We start from the raw sequence: 16758 nt of genomic DNA, 5'->3' as shown, positions 1-16758 counted from the left end.
ATATATATATATATATATATATATATATATTAAAAAAGTGAACTAGCAAGATATTGAAGTTGCCATTTGAGTTGAGCATCATCAAAACTGCATTTGCATCTAAAACTGTCTTGATTATTTCTCTTTAATTCAGGAATAAAACCAGTAACTGTTTCAAACATGTTTTTGTGGGTAAAAGTGGGACTTGTTACTTTTTGATCATATGATAAACCTGTTAATTTTGTCTGTCTGTAGAATTAATTTCATAACGAGTAAATTTAAATAGGAAGGCCTCATCATTTTGGGAATAAATTATTTTTTCCCTTTTCTTTCTCCAGGCCCTACGTCCGCTCCAAGGGCAGGAAGTTTGAGAAAGCCCGTGGTCGCAGGTCCAGCCGTGGTTACAAGAACTAGTCTGAAAAGTTTTTCCTGCGTTCTGACGAATAAAGGATTAATTGTACAAAAAACACTCTTGTCTCGTGTTGTCTCTCCTGTTTTCATGGAAAAAGCTGCTTTTTTTTTATCAACAGGACACTTTGCGTCTCTGCTGAGACCGTTCTTTGGTTGTAATGTAAATAAATACATGCTTTGATAAGCCTTCAGCTGATCGGAGGGCTTATCTCGGACCGGAAGTGGTGGTCTGTCGATGATTGGAGAATGTCGGTGGGAGTTTCGTGTTTTTCTTGTCATCAGTGGGTTTCCTCTCAAAGCTGCTGCTTCGTCTCCAGGCGCTTCCTGCTCCAACCCACAGCTTTCAGTCCGAGACCAGCTCGTCCTGGAGAGACAGGCAGGATGAGGTAAAATATATATTTTTTTGTTTCGAAACAGCTTGGCTTTATGTGTTCGCGTTAAAAAGTGACCGACCGTCGTGCTACTCGGAGCGGTCAGTCGTGGTCATAACTCCCGGCCGGTAGCTAACATGCTAGTTAAATTCCTGTAGTCACAATATGAAACAACCGAAATACCAAGTGTGGTTTGAGACGTGACGAGTATCGTTTAACAATCTTGAAGGTGTTAAATGTGAATGCGAGGTAATTTTGATGGAATTTAGAGAATAGCTGAAGTAGCGAACTGTTAGCCCATGCTAACATACTGTTGCGCCTGACTGCTGCCGAAGTTCGCTTATGATTCGTAGCTCCCAGCGTATGCAGATGAGTAAAGGGCAATTTCACTCAAATTTACATTTGTTCTGCATCAATTAGGAAATTTAAGTGAATTGGAGTTTTCCAGTTAATACACAAAAACAGATGTCACTGACTCTGCACAAATCGTACAATTGTTAAAATCCCAAACCACAGTTTTAATTATATTAAAGATTTGTTCTGTGAAACTTACCCATTAAACTAATAAAGGTCTAAACCAAAGGTCTGCAACCTTCGGCTCGAGTCCCTCTGCAGCGGCTCATTCAAGCTTCAATAAAATTCAGTTTTATGTCTGTTTTGGTTGGTTATACAAACGTCAAAGGATTAGACGAAACGTTTCTCCCAAAAAGAAACGTCCAGATGACATGATTTAACCTTTTTTGTATTGGTTCAGTTTTCCTTCTGCAAATATGTGAACACTGCAGTGAGTACAAGGAGTCGGTGCTTTATGTCTTTATACATACGAAGAACTGTCTGCACAGTTTATAGATTTTTTTTATTATTATTGAAAAAGGGTAAAAACTGATCCCCACCCCCCTCTTTACAAGAATCTGGTCATTTTCTTTAATAAATGTTACAAATCATTAGATATTTTTTGTTTTGTGTCACCCTCACTGGCCACAAAATCCCCCTGCAGTAAGTGGCTCATGGGCCACCAGTTGATAACCACAGTTGTAGCACGATATTGTGGCTCCAGGCGCTTTTAATGGAGTGAATGAAGGCAAAAAAAGCCCCTTTTGATCGTAAAGGTTGCAGACTCCTGGTCTAAACTTTGCACTACACTGACTTGAATTGAATTTAAACTATTTATCTGCATCATTTAGTAAACAGTATACGGTATATCAGGTCTCTTGTAAATGAGTCCTCGAGGTTTAGTGGGATTAACCTGTTTAAATAAAGGTTGAATGAATGAAAAATGCATAGATCATTCCAACAAAGTTAAGTCAGGTCCTCTGGACGGTACCTGACTTAACGTTGTTGGATTTTTCTATGTGGATTATTGAGCATGAACTTTGGTATAGATCATTGGTTCTTAAGCATTTCAACATATAAAATAAATAGTCATGATAGTGAGTTGTGGTCCAAAACATTTGACGTACTGTAGTCAACAGCTAATGAGATTCTATCCACAAATATTAATGCACTTATTACTTGGACCCATTAAAGTACAACTATCTTATTAGATCATGTCAAGACTAAGTTGATGCTTCATGGCCCAACCTCCAACTTTAGGAACCACTGGTTTAGATACAAAAAGAACAACTGAATCAGCCCTTTCTTTTTTTTTATTTTTTTTATTTTTTTTTTTTTTAACTAAAATCAATGTTCAGATTACAAACTATGTTTTAATGAGCCTGTACAAAGCGAAGGATAATCCAGCCCAGGTCGTGTTTTAAAACTGGATTTGATTTAAATTGGCCTACAGGCCAAAAAAAACACCGAAATATCCCTTTACCCAAATCTACAAGCCAGAAGCGAACTTCAGCGTCGTTCAGCTCTTGCTAGCTGATCTCAAACTCAGGCTATACTCGCTAAATACCGCTGTCTTGTTCATTCCTCCATCTACATCTTTAAACTCTTATCGACTCGTATTAAAGAAAGACTACAACAACTGTTAAAACCGGTTTATCTGCTTACTTTAATGATTTAAGCACACAGTCGAAGTTAGCTGCTAACAGCCTGGACATCATCGGTCAAAGTTGCAACGATTAAACCTCCTCGGTTAAACATGACCAGACAAGCTGTGAGCCGTCTCTTAAGGCTCTTGTGTTCACGAAATGACCCAGTCCTGACCTGACCAGCAGCCTCATTGTGTGGCTGACAAATTTAGCCTGTTTGTGTTTTTATTTCTGGGTGTCCCCGCCCTGGACTTCAAGGACGAAAAGATGCAACAATGGGGCACCAGAGGTGCAGAACATGGGCCAGGTATCGATCTTGAAGCTTGCACAATGTCTCCTGACTGCACAGACGTGAGCAGGTTGTTCATTTCTGCTTTACCAAAGTCCCACAGCCGGCAGTCATGTGGTTTTATTCAAATCTCTAAAGATCTGAACTCTGAACCTGCAGCTCTGGCATTACTTAGTTGATTTTTATCTTTTTATTTTATGTGTTATCAGTGTACAGCACTACAACAGTGTTGCTTTTTAAATGAAGTTGTATTACAGACGCAATAGTTTGATAAATGCCAGAAATCCTGCAGCCAAGTCCTATAACTACTACAGTTTTCTACTTTTAGTCGAGCAAAAACCCCATTACTGTTTAGGTCAGTAGATTTAGAGACACTTTGTCCACAAATCACGTCAGACGAAAGCCTTAAATATGAAAATGCCAACAAGCTGCGGTCGTTCTCGTGCAATCTTTCGACTCGAATAATGTGGTGTCTCAGCAAGGCGGCTGAGGATGTGTGACTGTGAGTCAGTACGACACATAGGTCAACGGGCGAGACGGATCTGGTATTGCTTCACCTCTTTATCATAATCTCTGCTTATCGGAGGCTCTCTGATGGTTAAAGACATGATGCAAAAATATTCTCCCTTGCACTGGTGAGTTTGATTCAACTTCTCGCTGATTTGTCTTTTCCCCACACAGGAACAGAGATGTCTGGGAAGGAACGTGAGGCTTAACTCAAGGACATTAGGATGACATAAACTAAGGACACACCTGGAGCTGTCTGCTTGTTGTTTGTTTTCTTTTCTTTGTTGTTGTTTTTTTTTATGTCACAGTTCTCTGATGAAACTTTAATTTATCACACTACTGTCCGTTAGACTTGTCTCGTCACTCCTCGTGTTTGCGTCTGTATTTATCGCTGAGGTTTAAGATAGCAAAAGGCGTCTCGAGGTCTTAAAAAGCGTCCACCTGTTCTGTCTTTGTGGCTTTCGTTCCACTTCAAGCTGCAAATCGCGTCCTAGAAATCTGCTGCACTCGCCAAGTTCACGCTTCTCGTCTTATTGATATTTCATTAATATATTTGATTTTGACTAAGCGATTTATTTCTGTCCGTTTTGTGTAATAATTTAAAGTTTGTTAATTAGCTGCTCTGCTGCCTTGAATTGTATTACAAAAGGCAGCTTTAAGGTGAACATTTATTTTTATACTTATGCAATTTTTGTGAAGAACGTTTCTGTTTAAATGAGTTTAGTTTTGGTTTTTTTGACTAGTTGCGTTGGATGTTCGTGCTTTAAACCAGTAGGAAACTAGAAGCTGACAGCTGTTAATTTCAAACTGCGATGGGAGATTTCCCATCTTCACTGAATCTATGAAGTGACTTTTAAACTGGAAGTTTTGTTTGTTTCACGTCAAACGAAGATCTGATCTTAAACAGACACACTGGAACAAAAGCTTTTTTCTTTTTTTTTTTAACCCGAAGAATGATTTTTAAGTTTTCAGATTTTTGATTTTGCCTGGAAACCTTGAAGATCTGCCAAATTCCACTCTCTTGGATTACTGTTAGACAGATAAACTTTGCCCACTTGAACAGCGGGGATGCGGTCCCCAGACCTGTCCCCGCTGTCTCCGGAGGAGGCCCTCCTTCATGGCCAGTTTGCCAGCTGGGGATCAGGCAGCAGCAAAAGCAGCAACAACAACAGCCGCCCAAACAGCCCCGGTGCTCCCGGAGGACTCTCCCCCGCCGCCTCCTCGCCTCCAGCTCCAGCGTCCAACTATGCCTTGACCCTCACGCACACCCACATCCACATTCAGCGCCTGTCGCCGCGGCCGGGAAGCGACGCTCGTCTCCTGCTGCCTTTATCTGAACTGGTGGGGTGCAGCTGTCCCCGGTCCCCGGCGCCGCCCCTGTTAGTGCTGTACTGGTACCCGCCGGGAAAACGACGGAAGGGGGTGTCGAGACGCAGGCAGATCCGGGCCTACCTGGCAGAGAGCAGGCCCGAAGCTGAGAGGTGGTCGGTTGCTGTGCAGTGTTTACTCAGAGACGTGGAGGTCACCGCGAGCACAGGTGAGCGCCTCCTTCACCTGAAGTCTGTTCGCTGTCTAAGTGTTGACTCACTGTGAGGCAGAATCCACATGTTTCAGGTCCCGTAAAGGAAAACTTTAGAGATTGTAAATTTGAGAACACCCCCAGCAACTAACACAAAGTTTAAAGTTCAGCTTAATACTCATAAAACTTGTTTTGACTTATGCATACTCTACCATAAAACCTTTTTAGCTAATGCTACATTAAGACAACAACTTTCTGTATTGGGTATTCTGAAATAGTGTATATTAACATAAATTTCAGTCTTTTAATTAGATGTACAAATACTTCTTTCTCTAGCCTTGGGAACAGGGATTTAAAACAGAACACTGTTATGTGTGTTCTGGTGTTTTCCTCTGTTAGTGGGAGAAAATTAAATATAAAAGCAAATTAAGAAAAACTAATTCTTTCCTTTGTTTTTTAGTATTAAACAGTGAAACTTACGACCAACGTGTTCTTTTGGCATCCAAAACCTCATCAAATGTTTTGCCACACTTTCAGTCCCGAAGTCAGAAATAAACTGTCAGATACTTTGTGTCGCTTGTTGGTTTTGAGCAAAGTTGTTTTTTTTTTTTTAAGGAGCTGCTAAAACTCAAACTATAAAACATTTAATTTGTTTCTGTTAAAAGCCCCTGGACTTTATAAAGTGTTATGAGAGTGGCCTTTAAGAAAAAAAGTTTGTAGTTCAAAGTTTTTGTATACATGGCTTGCCCCTCCGTTGTAGATCGTTGCTAATTTTAGCTTAATGTCACAGTGATCCCACTTTCCTGTGTTGCAGGAACATATTTTGGTATAAAGGGCACAGAGAGGAGCACTGTGCTGCAAAAACACTGGACGGTGCATGTTTTGTGCAGTCATTTGTTTTGTAAAACCACAACTTCCTGTTTTATGGTTTTACTTTTTTATGCGTCCTGCACACACAGTATGATCTGTTCAGTGTTACATGTGTGAACAGACAGGGAGGGGGTCGAAGCAGCTTTCCACTCCCTCCTTTTTGACTATTTAATAATAATTCCTTTTCATATTACTATTTTATTGGCTGGATTTCTCTTTTTTTACACTTTTATTTACAGGGGTTCTCAAACTTTTTGTGTTCAGGGACCCCCCACAGGGGAGAAACAGTTTCAGGGACCCCCTCATAACCGTCATGTTTATTAAATCTTTTTTTTTCATTTGTCTCTTTAATGCAATGGAGATATTTGTGTAACATAAATACTTATGACCTGTTCTTTAATAATGTTAATACAATTTTTATACTTTTAACATGAGGTATTTTTCATTCAAGACACAATTAATTAACATTTTTTATTTCAGCTTCCAGTAGTTTTGAGAAAATTAACAGCATCAAAAACCACTTTAAAACTTTACATATTCACATAATAAACATAAATGTATTGGCACTTCTTCAAAAAGTTACAGAAAACTCTTTACATAAAACTGAACAGAATCCTAACAGCAGTAGTCAGACCAAGTAACAGGGCTTCATTTATAGACTGATCGATGCAGGAACGCAAATAGCAGGTGGGGGTCCTCCCCCAGAAAATTTTGAATAAAGTAGATGTGATTTCCTGCATTTTGGTGTATTTAAACAGATTGTTAAACATCTACGTGCTTGTAAAACAATAAGAAAAATCTTTCTTTTTTTTTGCGGACCCCAGTTTGAGAACCAATTTATAAATCTAATCATTTCCGTCTCTTGTTTCTTCATCTTTTTAACTTGAATTTAAACCCAAATCTTTTTGCACCCTAAATTTTGACCTTACTCTCTTCTCCCACAGCTTTAAAATAATTTATTGTTCCTACCTTGTCTTCTACCCGTCCCTGCAGCTGCTTCTGTAATAATTTGTGAAACATTAATGACATTTAACACTTCAAATGATTCATAGGGTGGATTCAATGAATTTGAATGGAAATAAAGTTCTTGTAGTTTGCAGCTTGATGATCAGGTCGAATCACCTGAGCTGCAACTCGTTGGCAAAACAGGATTTGTCTCCAGAATGTCTTGTAATGGTTCTCAGCTTCTTATCTTGGGTCGCAGAAGCTTGCTGTCTTGCTTGAATTTTGAACACGTCTAAAAATGTGCGCCACGGGCATCTTGAACCCTTCTCAATTTTGTCATGAGCATCTCCAACCCGTCTCAGGAAGAGCTGCCTCTTAACACCTGCATGTGTGCTCTCCTCATGTCCAGCTCTAAAAACCATGCAGCTGAATATTAATAATTATTGTTTTAAAAATAGTTCAGTTAAGCCTGTTTCATTTCAAAAGTGTACTCCTATTAGATTAAATCGTAAATGAGGGAAATGAATACTGTGTGTGGACGGAGGTTGGCAACAAAGCCTAGACCTAGACTGACCTAGAATACAGTTTAGCATGCTGGGCACTCAAAAATAAGCAGTGACTTTTAAAAATCGATTGTGCAAAGTGCAGCTTTATGGCTCGCTGGTCTCTAGGCAGCAAACACTCAGAATTCAATAAGACTGCAAATGAAAATCTGTATTTATTCATTTGGCAACAGCGAGTTAAGTTTGAGTTGCCAACTAATTTTTGTCAGTCCCATCCCAGTAAGGTACAACCTTTAGTTGTATCCTGTTGGTGTTTGCACCAAGGTTAAAAGTGCAGTCGTTTCTTCTCATCCTTGACATCTATTCTCACCGTTAAAAACATTTGTGTGTTATCCTTCACATATTTAGTCGTGGATTGTCGAAAAAATGTATTTATTGTCAGTTAAACTAGAATTGAAAATACTAACACGAAAAGAAAAACCTAAAAATAATGGAAGGTGTTGTGCGTTATGGATGAAAACCAAGTATGAGTGCAGGGAAGGAGAGGAATTTGTTGCACTTTTAACTCTTTCAGCAAAATTCAGCAGGAAACTAACTAAACCCCAGAGCTTAAAGACCAGAAACAAAACTGTGATTTCTTAAAAATATATTTAAAAAAAAAACTGGTGCTGACCTCCAAGGCGGCCCTTACCCAGGTGTCTTCTATCAACAATTTGACAAGTGAGCACAATCCAGACATTTAAGGTCAAACATTGAAGGACTTCTGAACGTGACATGATAACTTTAAACAAAGCTGCCTGGTGAGGGTGTCCTTTGTCACTATCCAAACTGAAATGATGAAAGACGTGTCAAAACGATGCAGCTGTGCAGACTAAAGTATTCAAGGTGAAATAAAACAAGCTCAGTTAGTTAAATGAACTCAAAGGTCAGGGTTGGGCTACACTTATAAAAGCCAAACAACAAGAGGTTACTTTAGCTTGTGTCTCAGTTGGCTGGCTCTGAAAATGTTGGACTTTTAATAGCTGTTAAGCACTAATTAAAGTTGTGCCTTCTTTGTCATTCAGAGTTTTCAAGATGTCTACTACCTCGTCCCAGGCGTCTACTGTTACTGGTCAACCCGTTCAGTGGAAGGGGCCAGGCAATGCAGTGGTGTCAGACCCACATCCTGCCGATGGTTAGAGAGGCTAACATTAGCTACAACCTCATACAGACAGGTGAGACAGTACGGCCACCAACACTGAGCAGATGGTTTATAACAGGCACTAACTTCGTTCATCTGTTTTAGAACGCCAGAACCACGCAAGGGAACTTATCAGAGAGATCTCGCTCTCGGAGTGGGACGGCATCGTCATTGTTTCTGGAGATGGCCTGCTGCATGAGGTGAGACACTCTCATTGCAGAGTTGAGCTCTCTGAAATGTAATTTTCATTTTCAACTTGTAAGATTTCTTATCATTGTGTTTGTGTAGGTAATTAATGGGCTAATGGAGCGCCCCGACTGGGAACAAGCAATAAAAATACCTGTTGGCATTTTGCCCTGCGGCTCTGGGAATGCACTGGCTGGCTCCATTAACCACTACGCAGGGTGAGCAGACAGTTAATCAGATTTTCTAACTGGGACATAAACCACAGGACAACACATAAGTAGAGCATTATCAGCTAAACAGGACTGGTTAATTAAACCATACAGCTGATGTTGATATTTGCAGCACATAGCAAAGTGTGTGGTACAGATGAAGTTGAGAAGGCTGAATTTATTTTACTCTGAGATGGGAGTTCTGTTCTCCTACTGGCCCTCCTAAGGAAATGTGTTCAAACCTCAGGGGGGTTGATAGAAACTTAAGCCATCTTTGTGCTTAAAAAAAATTGCTAATTGTCATAATGTGTTCCTTAATAATTAGATCAAGATTAATTTTAATGGATATAGCTTAATCACAGCGAAGAAAAATTGATCAACTGCTTTAAAATTAGATGAAAATTTCTTGTAATAGCAGACTGTAGTGATTGTTATTTCTGTTTTTTCCATCTCTCAGGTATGACATGTGCCTTCGAGAGCCCCTCCTTTTAAACTGCTGCTTTTTGCTCTGTCGAGGTGATGTCCAACCCATGGACCTGATCTCTGTGACGACGAGCCCTGCTCCCTCCAAAAACAGCCATGCTGCAACGCCCAGGAGACTGTTTTCCTTCCTTTCTGTTGCCTGGGGCTTTGTGTCCGATGTGGACATTGAGAGTGAGAGGTGTGTGTTTCACTGCTTGTACTTTAAAGTTGGTGCACCGTGTGACGTTACTTGGATATGTTGCAACACATGGCTCCACTCTCAATGGTTTCCTGTTTCAGGTATCGTGGCCTAGGCTCAGCTCGCTTCACCCTGGGCACCTTAGTGAGAATTGCTTCACTTCGATCCTACAAGGGCCGCCTCTCCTACCTGCCTCCCTCTGTTGTCACTACGTCATCGAACGGCACGCCTCCTCCTCCAAAGAGACCCCTCTCCCGCAGTATCACAGAAGGTCTGGAGGGTTTCTGCAAAATGCCAATACATCGTACCTGCTCTGACATGGGCATCAGTGAGCAGAGGAGTCTGAGAAAGGGTGATGGGGAGAGAGAAAAGGAGGAGAGACAGAGACAGAGGGAGAGGAGAAGGGAGAGGGCCAGGGGAGGAGGGACCGGTGTAGTGAGGGCCAGCAGTCTGGCAGAGGACACAGAGAGAGAGAAGGAACTGGAGGCAGAGGAGGAGAAGTCGGGGACAAGTTCGGAGAGGTCTGGAACGAGCTCAGAGTCGACCGAAAGGGATGGATGCAATATGGGAAGGGAACGATTGGCAGGGATCAACGATGAAAGGGAAGATGAGGAAACGACAGAACAAGACTCCTGCGAGATGGAGGAGGATGACAGGGGGAAAGATGGTGAAGGCAGTGGTGGTTCTGTAGAGGGAGATGGAGTGTTACATGCGAGGGAGCTGGGAGAGCGTGATGGAGTCGATATGGGGCAAGAGGCGGATGAAGAGCCGGGGGGTCGCGTCGCCTGCCAGGACAGGCTTCAAGAAACCAGAGAGGTAGTAAGAAAGAACTCGGCCCCTTCGAGTCAGATCGCCGACGCTCTGATCAGCCCGCCTCTCAGTCAAAGGGTGGACCCAGAGTCTGGCTGCTCATACGCGCTGGAGGAGATGGATCTGAATGAAACCTACTTCCATAAAGATTCTTACCCTCTGGATGTGGCTCGTGAAAGAGCGCTCACCATCTCCTCTCCGTTTCGTCATTCTCCTTTCAGTTACAAGCAGAAGGCCCTGGACCAAAACCAAAACGCCTCCCGTCCGAGGCCCCTCTCACTCCTCCAGCACTCCAACTCAAACTCCCTCCCCCCTAAACTCCCTTCTCTCTCTTTGTCTCCCACACCGCCCTCTTCCCCTTCCTGTGCATCCCCACGCTCATCCTTCTACCTCGCCCCCCGCCCAAACACCCCGAATTCTAGCTCCCCCTCTCCCTCATTACGCACACCGTCCTCATCTTTTAACTTTGACCTCACAGAACCAGCAGGACTGCTTAAGAGCCGTCCATTCGTCTCGCTGCCTTTTGATGCACCAAGGGATGACTTGCTACCCCCTCTCGACCAACCCATTCCCAACAGAGACTGGGTGACCATCGAAGGAGACTTTGTCTTGGTCTTGGCCCTTTATCAGACCCATCTTGGTGCCGACCTCCACGCCGCACCCCAGGCCAGGTTTGACGACGGCTTAATCCACCTGACCTTTGTGCGGGCGGGCATCTCCAGAGCCACCTTGCTGAGACTGTTCTTTGCCATGGAGCGAGGAACCCACCACTCCGTCAACTCGCCGTACGTCAGCCATGTCACCTGCAAGGCCTTCAGGCTACAGCCGCTGTCTTCAAAGGGAACACTCACTGTGGATGGAGAACTCGTGCCCTACGGGCCTCTTCAAGCACAGGTCAGATAAAACGCCAATCTTTAGTTCTGACTTTACTGGTTGCCATTAGTTGTTACTTGAGGTGATTTGATAGAATAGGATTTTTGCCTCAAATTAATGCCGTAATGTTAGTTAGGCACTGATCTCTGATTATTTTGCAGGTTCATCCGTCCCTGGCCCGTCTTATTGTTGGAGACTCTGGAGTGAAGCTGACCAGACTTTAATCAGAGACTGGTTGAGTTGACTGACATATCTAAACTCTGCTGAATTATTTTGTCTCTTTTGCAAACTATACTTTTAAGCGTGAGCCAGGGGAGTGTCTGAGACACTTCAATTAGCCTGGATTGCAGGAAACTGCTTTTTAAAGGGAACAATGAAACCGAGCCACGCACCATTGGAAAACGACTGCAGGGATTAATAGTAAATCTGAAAATGAATGAAAAATGCGCTTCATTGCACAGCCGTTGGAGCATGCTCTGCTTACCCTGAGAAGCATGAAAAAAATGCACAGCCTTGGATAATAAGAGGGGAAATAATTGAATGTTTGGGTTTTTTGTGCAGATTGTGCATGCATTGGATGTATAGAAGGTAGTATGCATGCAGAGAAGCACTGATCTTTGCCTTACATTGAGACGATAAGACGATTAAATTCCAAGAAAGCTGTTGGTGAAAGTTATCCTCCGTCCCTTATCTGAAGCCTCGCCTCCTCCACTGTTCTAATTAAGGATAAAATCTTCAGTCCTTCAGAGGAATGCCTTATCTGACACTGCTACAGGTACAGCTGTACCTTTGCCCGTTCTTTCTTAATCTCCGTCCAACGATAAGATTACATCAGACACAAAGCGAAGCTGTTCTTGTAATTTTACACTTTATTTTTTAGATCTAAACTTTTATGTTTGAGCACTTGTTCACTGTTCACCAGAGGAGGAAATACTGTATGGAAATCGGTGTAGGGAAGCAAAAACAAACATTTTCAGGACTGAATGTTTATTATTACTGACATATTTGCATTCTGCCTGCTTGTTTATAGCCAGTGGATGCACGCTGCTGCTGATGTCAGTGATACACTGGTTTTTTTTTGCAACATACTGAACATAAAAATGCTCTGAACAATGCAGGCTTCTTTGTCACAGCTTATAGCCGGGGAGAGAGATAATCAAAGTCACTGCCTTAGCCGTCAGCTTTATGTCCAAAAACAAATAAGCCACTTTTATGTAGATAGAAGGATGTGCACAAAAACTGAACTTAAACACAGAAGATCACAAATTACCAACTAATCTCAGAATAACAGATTGGTTTTGTGTCAAACCGTGGATGCACTAGCTAATATGCTAGCTAGTTCTCGCTACATGAATTAATAAATGAATCACGTTGCTTTTATTTATTGTTGCATTTTGAACACTTGTGCTTGTTGAAAGGCAGGACTGACAGTCTACAAACGCAATTAAAAGAAACTATGAGACAACACTAAAATAAAATAGTGCTCTTCTGTCTCATCTGACTGATGATCAATCATTTAATAAGATGGAGTAAAACAAAACAACTTGTGCACTGTGAGAGAGAAACCAGCTGTAAAGCCTTTCTGTTAAACTGGCAGGTTTATTTTACTTTATTGAGATTAATAGCACTTCCAAAAGATGAATGAAATCAAACAGCAGAATTATATACCTTGCTAAAACACTCGGTCTGGACTAAGTCATCAGCATGTGCAATAAATTACAGCGTAAATTTATGTGCCAACTGCTTGGATCATCATCAGCATACTGTATTTTTCAAATCAATGCCTTTGTATAATGAGCCTGTAAATTCTGGCTGTTTATCATGAACTGTTTAAACCCGATTGCAGAAAATGGAGTAGAACTACCGTTTTTTTTTTTCTGCTTTTGCCTTTTTGTTTTATCTTAAAAGCGCACAATGCTAGTTTATCACTATGACACAGCTACAAAATGTGAGTACATTTTGAGTCTGAGCTTTTAATATTACTACCGTAAATAGAAAACCATATATACTCATTTAGAGTGGGATTTTATTTTTTTTCCCAGATGCTTACTCTTGATGTTGAAGAGCCTCATTATGACAGTTTACCTTCCTAGACCAGCGTTGTCAGTGGTCTTAGCTGGGACCATGGTGTTGTAGACCAATTTGCTATGAACAGTGTCGGGGTAGTACTCCTGCCATGATACCTGCCTGTAGTGAACTGCCTGTAATGAAATGATAATTATTACTAAATCATTGAAAATGTGTACCCACAATAGTTATATCTGGTTTCAAATAAATGTATCTTAAGTTTGTCCTGGAGTGAAATAATTTTTCTTAAATGTGTGTAAATGACTTTAGGACATAACTTTACAAAATCTTGTTTTAAATATGTTTATCTTCTTTTACTATAATGACCATCCAGTGTCTCCATCCATCCATCATCTTCTACCAAACTACCTCAACTAGCGGCTTTACTCTGAGTCTCTGCTGAGTAGATGATCATCTCACCCTGTCTCTAAGGACAAATCCAGAAAACTACCATATTTTAGAACGCCTGCTTGTATGTTATTCTTTTGGTCACTAACCAGAGTTGGCCGCTTCAGCTGTTAAGATTTAATTCAGGCAGTAAAATTGACTAAAACAAATTTTAAACTCCTCATACTTTCTTCTAAACAATAATAAAAAGCTGTAGGTGTAAACTAGTTGTGGTCCAGTACGATGGCGCTTAAAAGTTTGTGAACCCTTTTGAATTTTCCATATTTCTGCATAAATATGACCTAAAACATAATCAGACATTTGCACAAGTCACAAAAGTAGATATTTAAACAAACAAGACAAAATGTTATACTTAGTCATTTATTTATTGAGGGAAATGATCCAGTATTGCATATTTGTGAGTGGCAAAAGTATGTGAACCTTTGCTTTCAGGATCTGGTGACAGGGCCTTCTCTGTAGCAGGACCAAGACTTTGGAATGAGTTACCTCTGCTTGTCAGACTGGACCCCTCCTTCTCAGTTTTCAAATCTCGTTTAAAAACTCATTACTATTCAGTAGCTTTCAACACCAGAGGATCTGTGTTTTGAACCTGTACGCTCCACACTGGTTTGTCGTCATATTTATTATGTGCATTGTTTTTATGTCCATATTTTTGATTTACTTCATTTTGTATATTGCTTCATGTGTTGTCTGTTGTTCTGTCTGTACAGCACTTTGGTTGGCCTTGTAGCTGTTTTAAGTGCTCTTTAAATAAAATGGTATGGTGTGACCACCCTGTGCAACAATAACTGCAACTAAATGTTTTTGTAATGGGTTGTGGTAGCTTAGTGGTCTGTGCCATGGTTGTAATTCTGAGGTGGTGAGTTTGAGCCCAGGTTGCATCAGGAAGGACATGTAAAACAAATGATGTAAAACAATTGCCAAATATCACTTAGAAATCATGGAGGGGTCTGAAATCTTCATCTTAGGTGCATGTCCACTGTGAGACACATAATTAAAAAAAAAAAATCCAGAAATCACAATGTATGATTTTTTAAAAATAATTTATTTGTGTGTTACTGCTGCAAATAAGTATTTGAACACCTGCCAATCAGCAACAATTCTGGCCCTCAAAGACCTGTTAGTCCGCCTCTAAAAAGTCCACCTCCACTCCACTTATTATTCTAAATTAGAAGCACCTGTTTGAGGTCATTAGCTGAATAAAGACACCTGTCCACCCCACACAATCAGTAAGACTCAACATGGCTAAGACCAAAGAGCTGTCCAAAGACACCAGAGACAAAATTGTAGACCTCCACAAGGCTGGAAAGGGCTACGCTACAGGAGAATTGCCAAGCAGCTTGGTGAAAAAAGATCAATTGTTGGAGCAATTATTAGAAAATGGAAGAAGCTAAACATGACTGTGAGTGGCCCTCATACTGGGGCTTCATGCAAGATCTCACCTCGTGGTGTATCAGTGATCCTAAGAAAGGTGAGGAATCAGCCCAGAACTACACGGGAGGAGCTGGTCCATGACCTGAAGAGAGCTGGCACCACTGTTTCCATGGTTACTGTGGATACACTAAGACATCCTAGTTTAAAATCATGAATGGCACGGAAGGTTCCCCTGCTTAAATCAACACACGTCCAGGCCCTTCTTAAGTTTACCCATGACCATTTGGATGATCCAGAGGTGTCACGGGAGAAAGTTCTGTGGTCAGATGAGACCAAAATAGAAATTGTTGGTCTTGATTCCACTCGCCGTGTTTGGAGGACGAAGAATGATGAGTACCATCTCAAAAACACCATCCCTACTGTGAAGCATGAGTGTGGAAGCATCATGCTTTGGGGGTGTTTTTCTGCATATGGGACAGAACGACTGTACTGTATTAAGGAGAGGATGACCGGGGCCATGGATTGTGAGATTTTGGGGAACAACCTCCTTCCTCAGTTAGTGCATTGAAGATGGGTCGTGGCTGGGTCTTCCAACATGACAATGACCTGAAGCACACAGCCAGGAGAACCAAGGAGTGGCTTCGTAAGAAACATATCAAGGTTCTGGAGAGGCTTAGCCAGGCTCCAGACCTAAACTCTATAGAAAATCTTTGGCGGAAACTCAAACTCTGTGTTTCTCAGCGACAGCCCAGAAACCTGGCTGATCTAGAGAAGATCTGAATGGGACAAAATCCTGCTGCAGTGTGTGCAAACCTGGTGAAAACTACAGGAAACGTTTGACCTCTGTAATTGCGAACAAAGGCTACTGTACCAAATATTAACATTGATTTTCACAGGTGTTCAAATACTTATTTGCAGCAGTAACACAAATTAAATTATTTAAAAAAATCATGCATTGTGATTTCCGGATTATTATTATTTTTTTTAGATTGTCTCTCACAGTGGACATGCACCTAAGATGAAAATTTCAGACCCCTCCATGATTTCTAAGTGGGAGAACTTGCAAAGTTGCAGGGTGTTCAAATACTTATTTTCCTCACTGTATATATAAATACTACGTGGCTGTATCATGCATGTCACTAATTTACCATCATAATTCAATTAATCTCAATAGTACTCACTATCTGTGTAATAACCTGTCACACAATCTGTGTATAATAGGTTTGTTATGCGCAATATATTTTGTATATCGTGTGCATTTAAGCTACCTGTGAAATACTTATTTATACAAATTAATCCTATTTGCATTGCTATATTCTACCATGTTGTTGTTTACATTAGTGAATTTCTTTTGAACCTTGTAAATATATTTCTTTATCAATTTTTGGTGCTTTATTTTATGCCCTTATTACATGCTTTAGTATTTCTTTTGTTTGTTTGTTTGTTTTTAGCGAGTCAAATCGGTTCTTCTCATCCTGAACATTTCATTGCACTGTTGAATTTGTGTTAACCTGCACATGAGAAATAAACAACTTAACCTAATATATGTATGTTGAAATCAGGTCTCTCTTGTAAATGAGTCCGCAAGGTTCAGTGGGATTAACCTGTCTAAATAAA

General features: G+C 41.0%; 2 protein-coding genes across 2 annotated transcripts in view; both read left to right on the top strand.

The window, feature by feature from the left end:
- rpl18 (ribosomal protein L18) overlaps nucleotides 1-448 on the top strand; it is a 5208-nt gene extending 4760 nt beyond the window's left edge. Inside the window, exon 7 of the mRNA XM_037676899.1 lies at nucleotides 318-448. Within this exon, the coding sequence (XP_037532827.1) occupies nucleotides 318-393 (76 nt within the window). The 3' untranslated portion in view covers nucleotides 394-448. The remainder of the gene's footprint in view (nucleotides 1-317) is intronic.
- Nucleotides 449-4342: 3894 nt separating this feature from the next.
- On the top strand, nucleotides 4343-11516 carry sphk2 (sphingosine kinase 2). The gene is made up of 7 exons (XM_037676622.1): nucleotides 4343-5073; nucleotides 8438-8587; nucleotides 8659-8753; nucleotides 8842-8957; nucleotides 9406-9609; nucleotides 9711-11313; nucleotides 11454-11516. The coding sequence occupies exons 1-7, from the start codon at nucleotides 4605-4607 to the stop codon at nucleotides 11514-11516; spliced, it is 2700 nt and encodes an 899-aa protein (XP_037532550.1). The 5' UTR covers nucleotides 4343-4604.
- Nucleotides 11517-16758: the final 5242 nt, after the last annotated feature.

This window comes from Nematolebias whitei, chromosome 5 (assembly GCF_014905685.2).
Source record: "Nematolebias whitei isolate Nwh7 chromosome 5, NemWhi1, whole genome shotgun sequence".
NCBI classification, from domain to species: Eukaryota; Metazoa; Chordata; class Actinopteri; order Cyprinodontiformes; family Rivulidae; genus Nematolebias; species Nematolebias whitei.
This window is presented reverse-complemented; position numbering and strand designations above follow the sequence as displayed.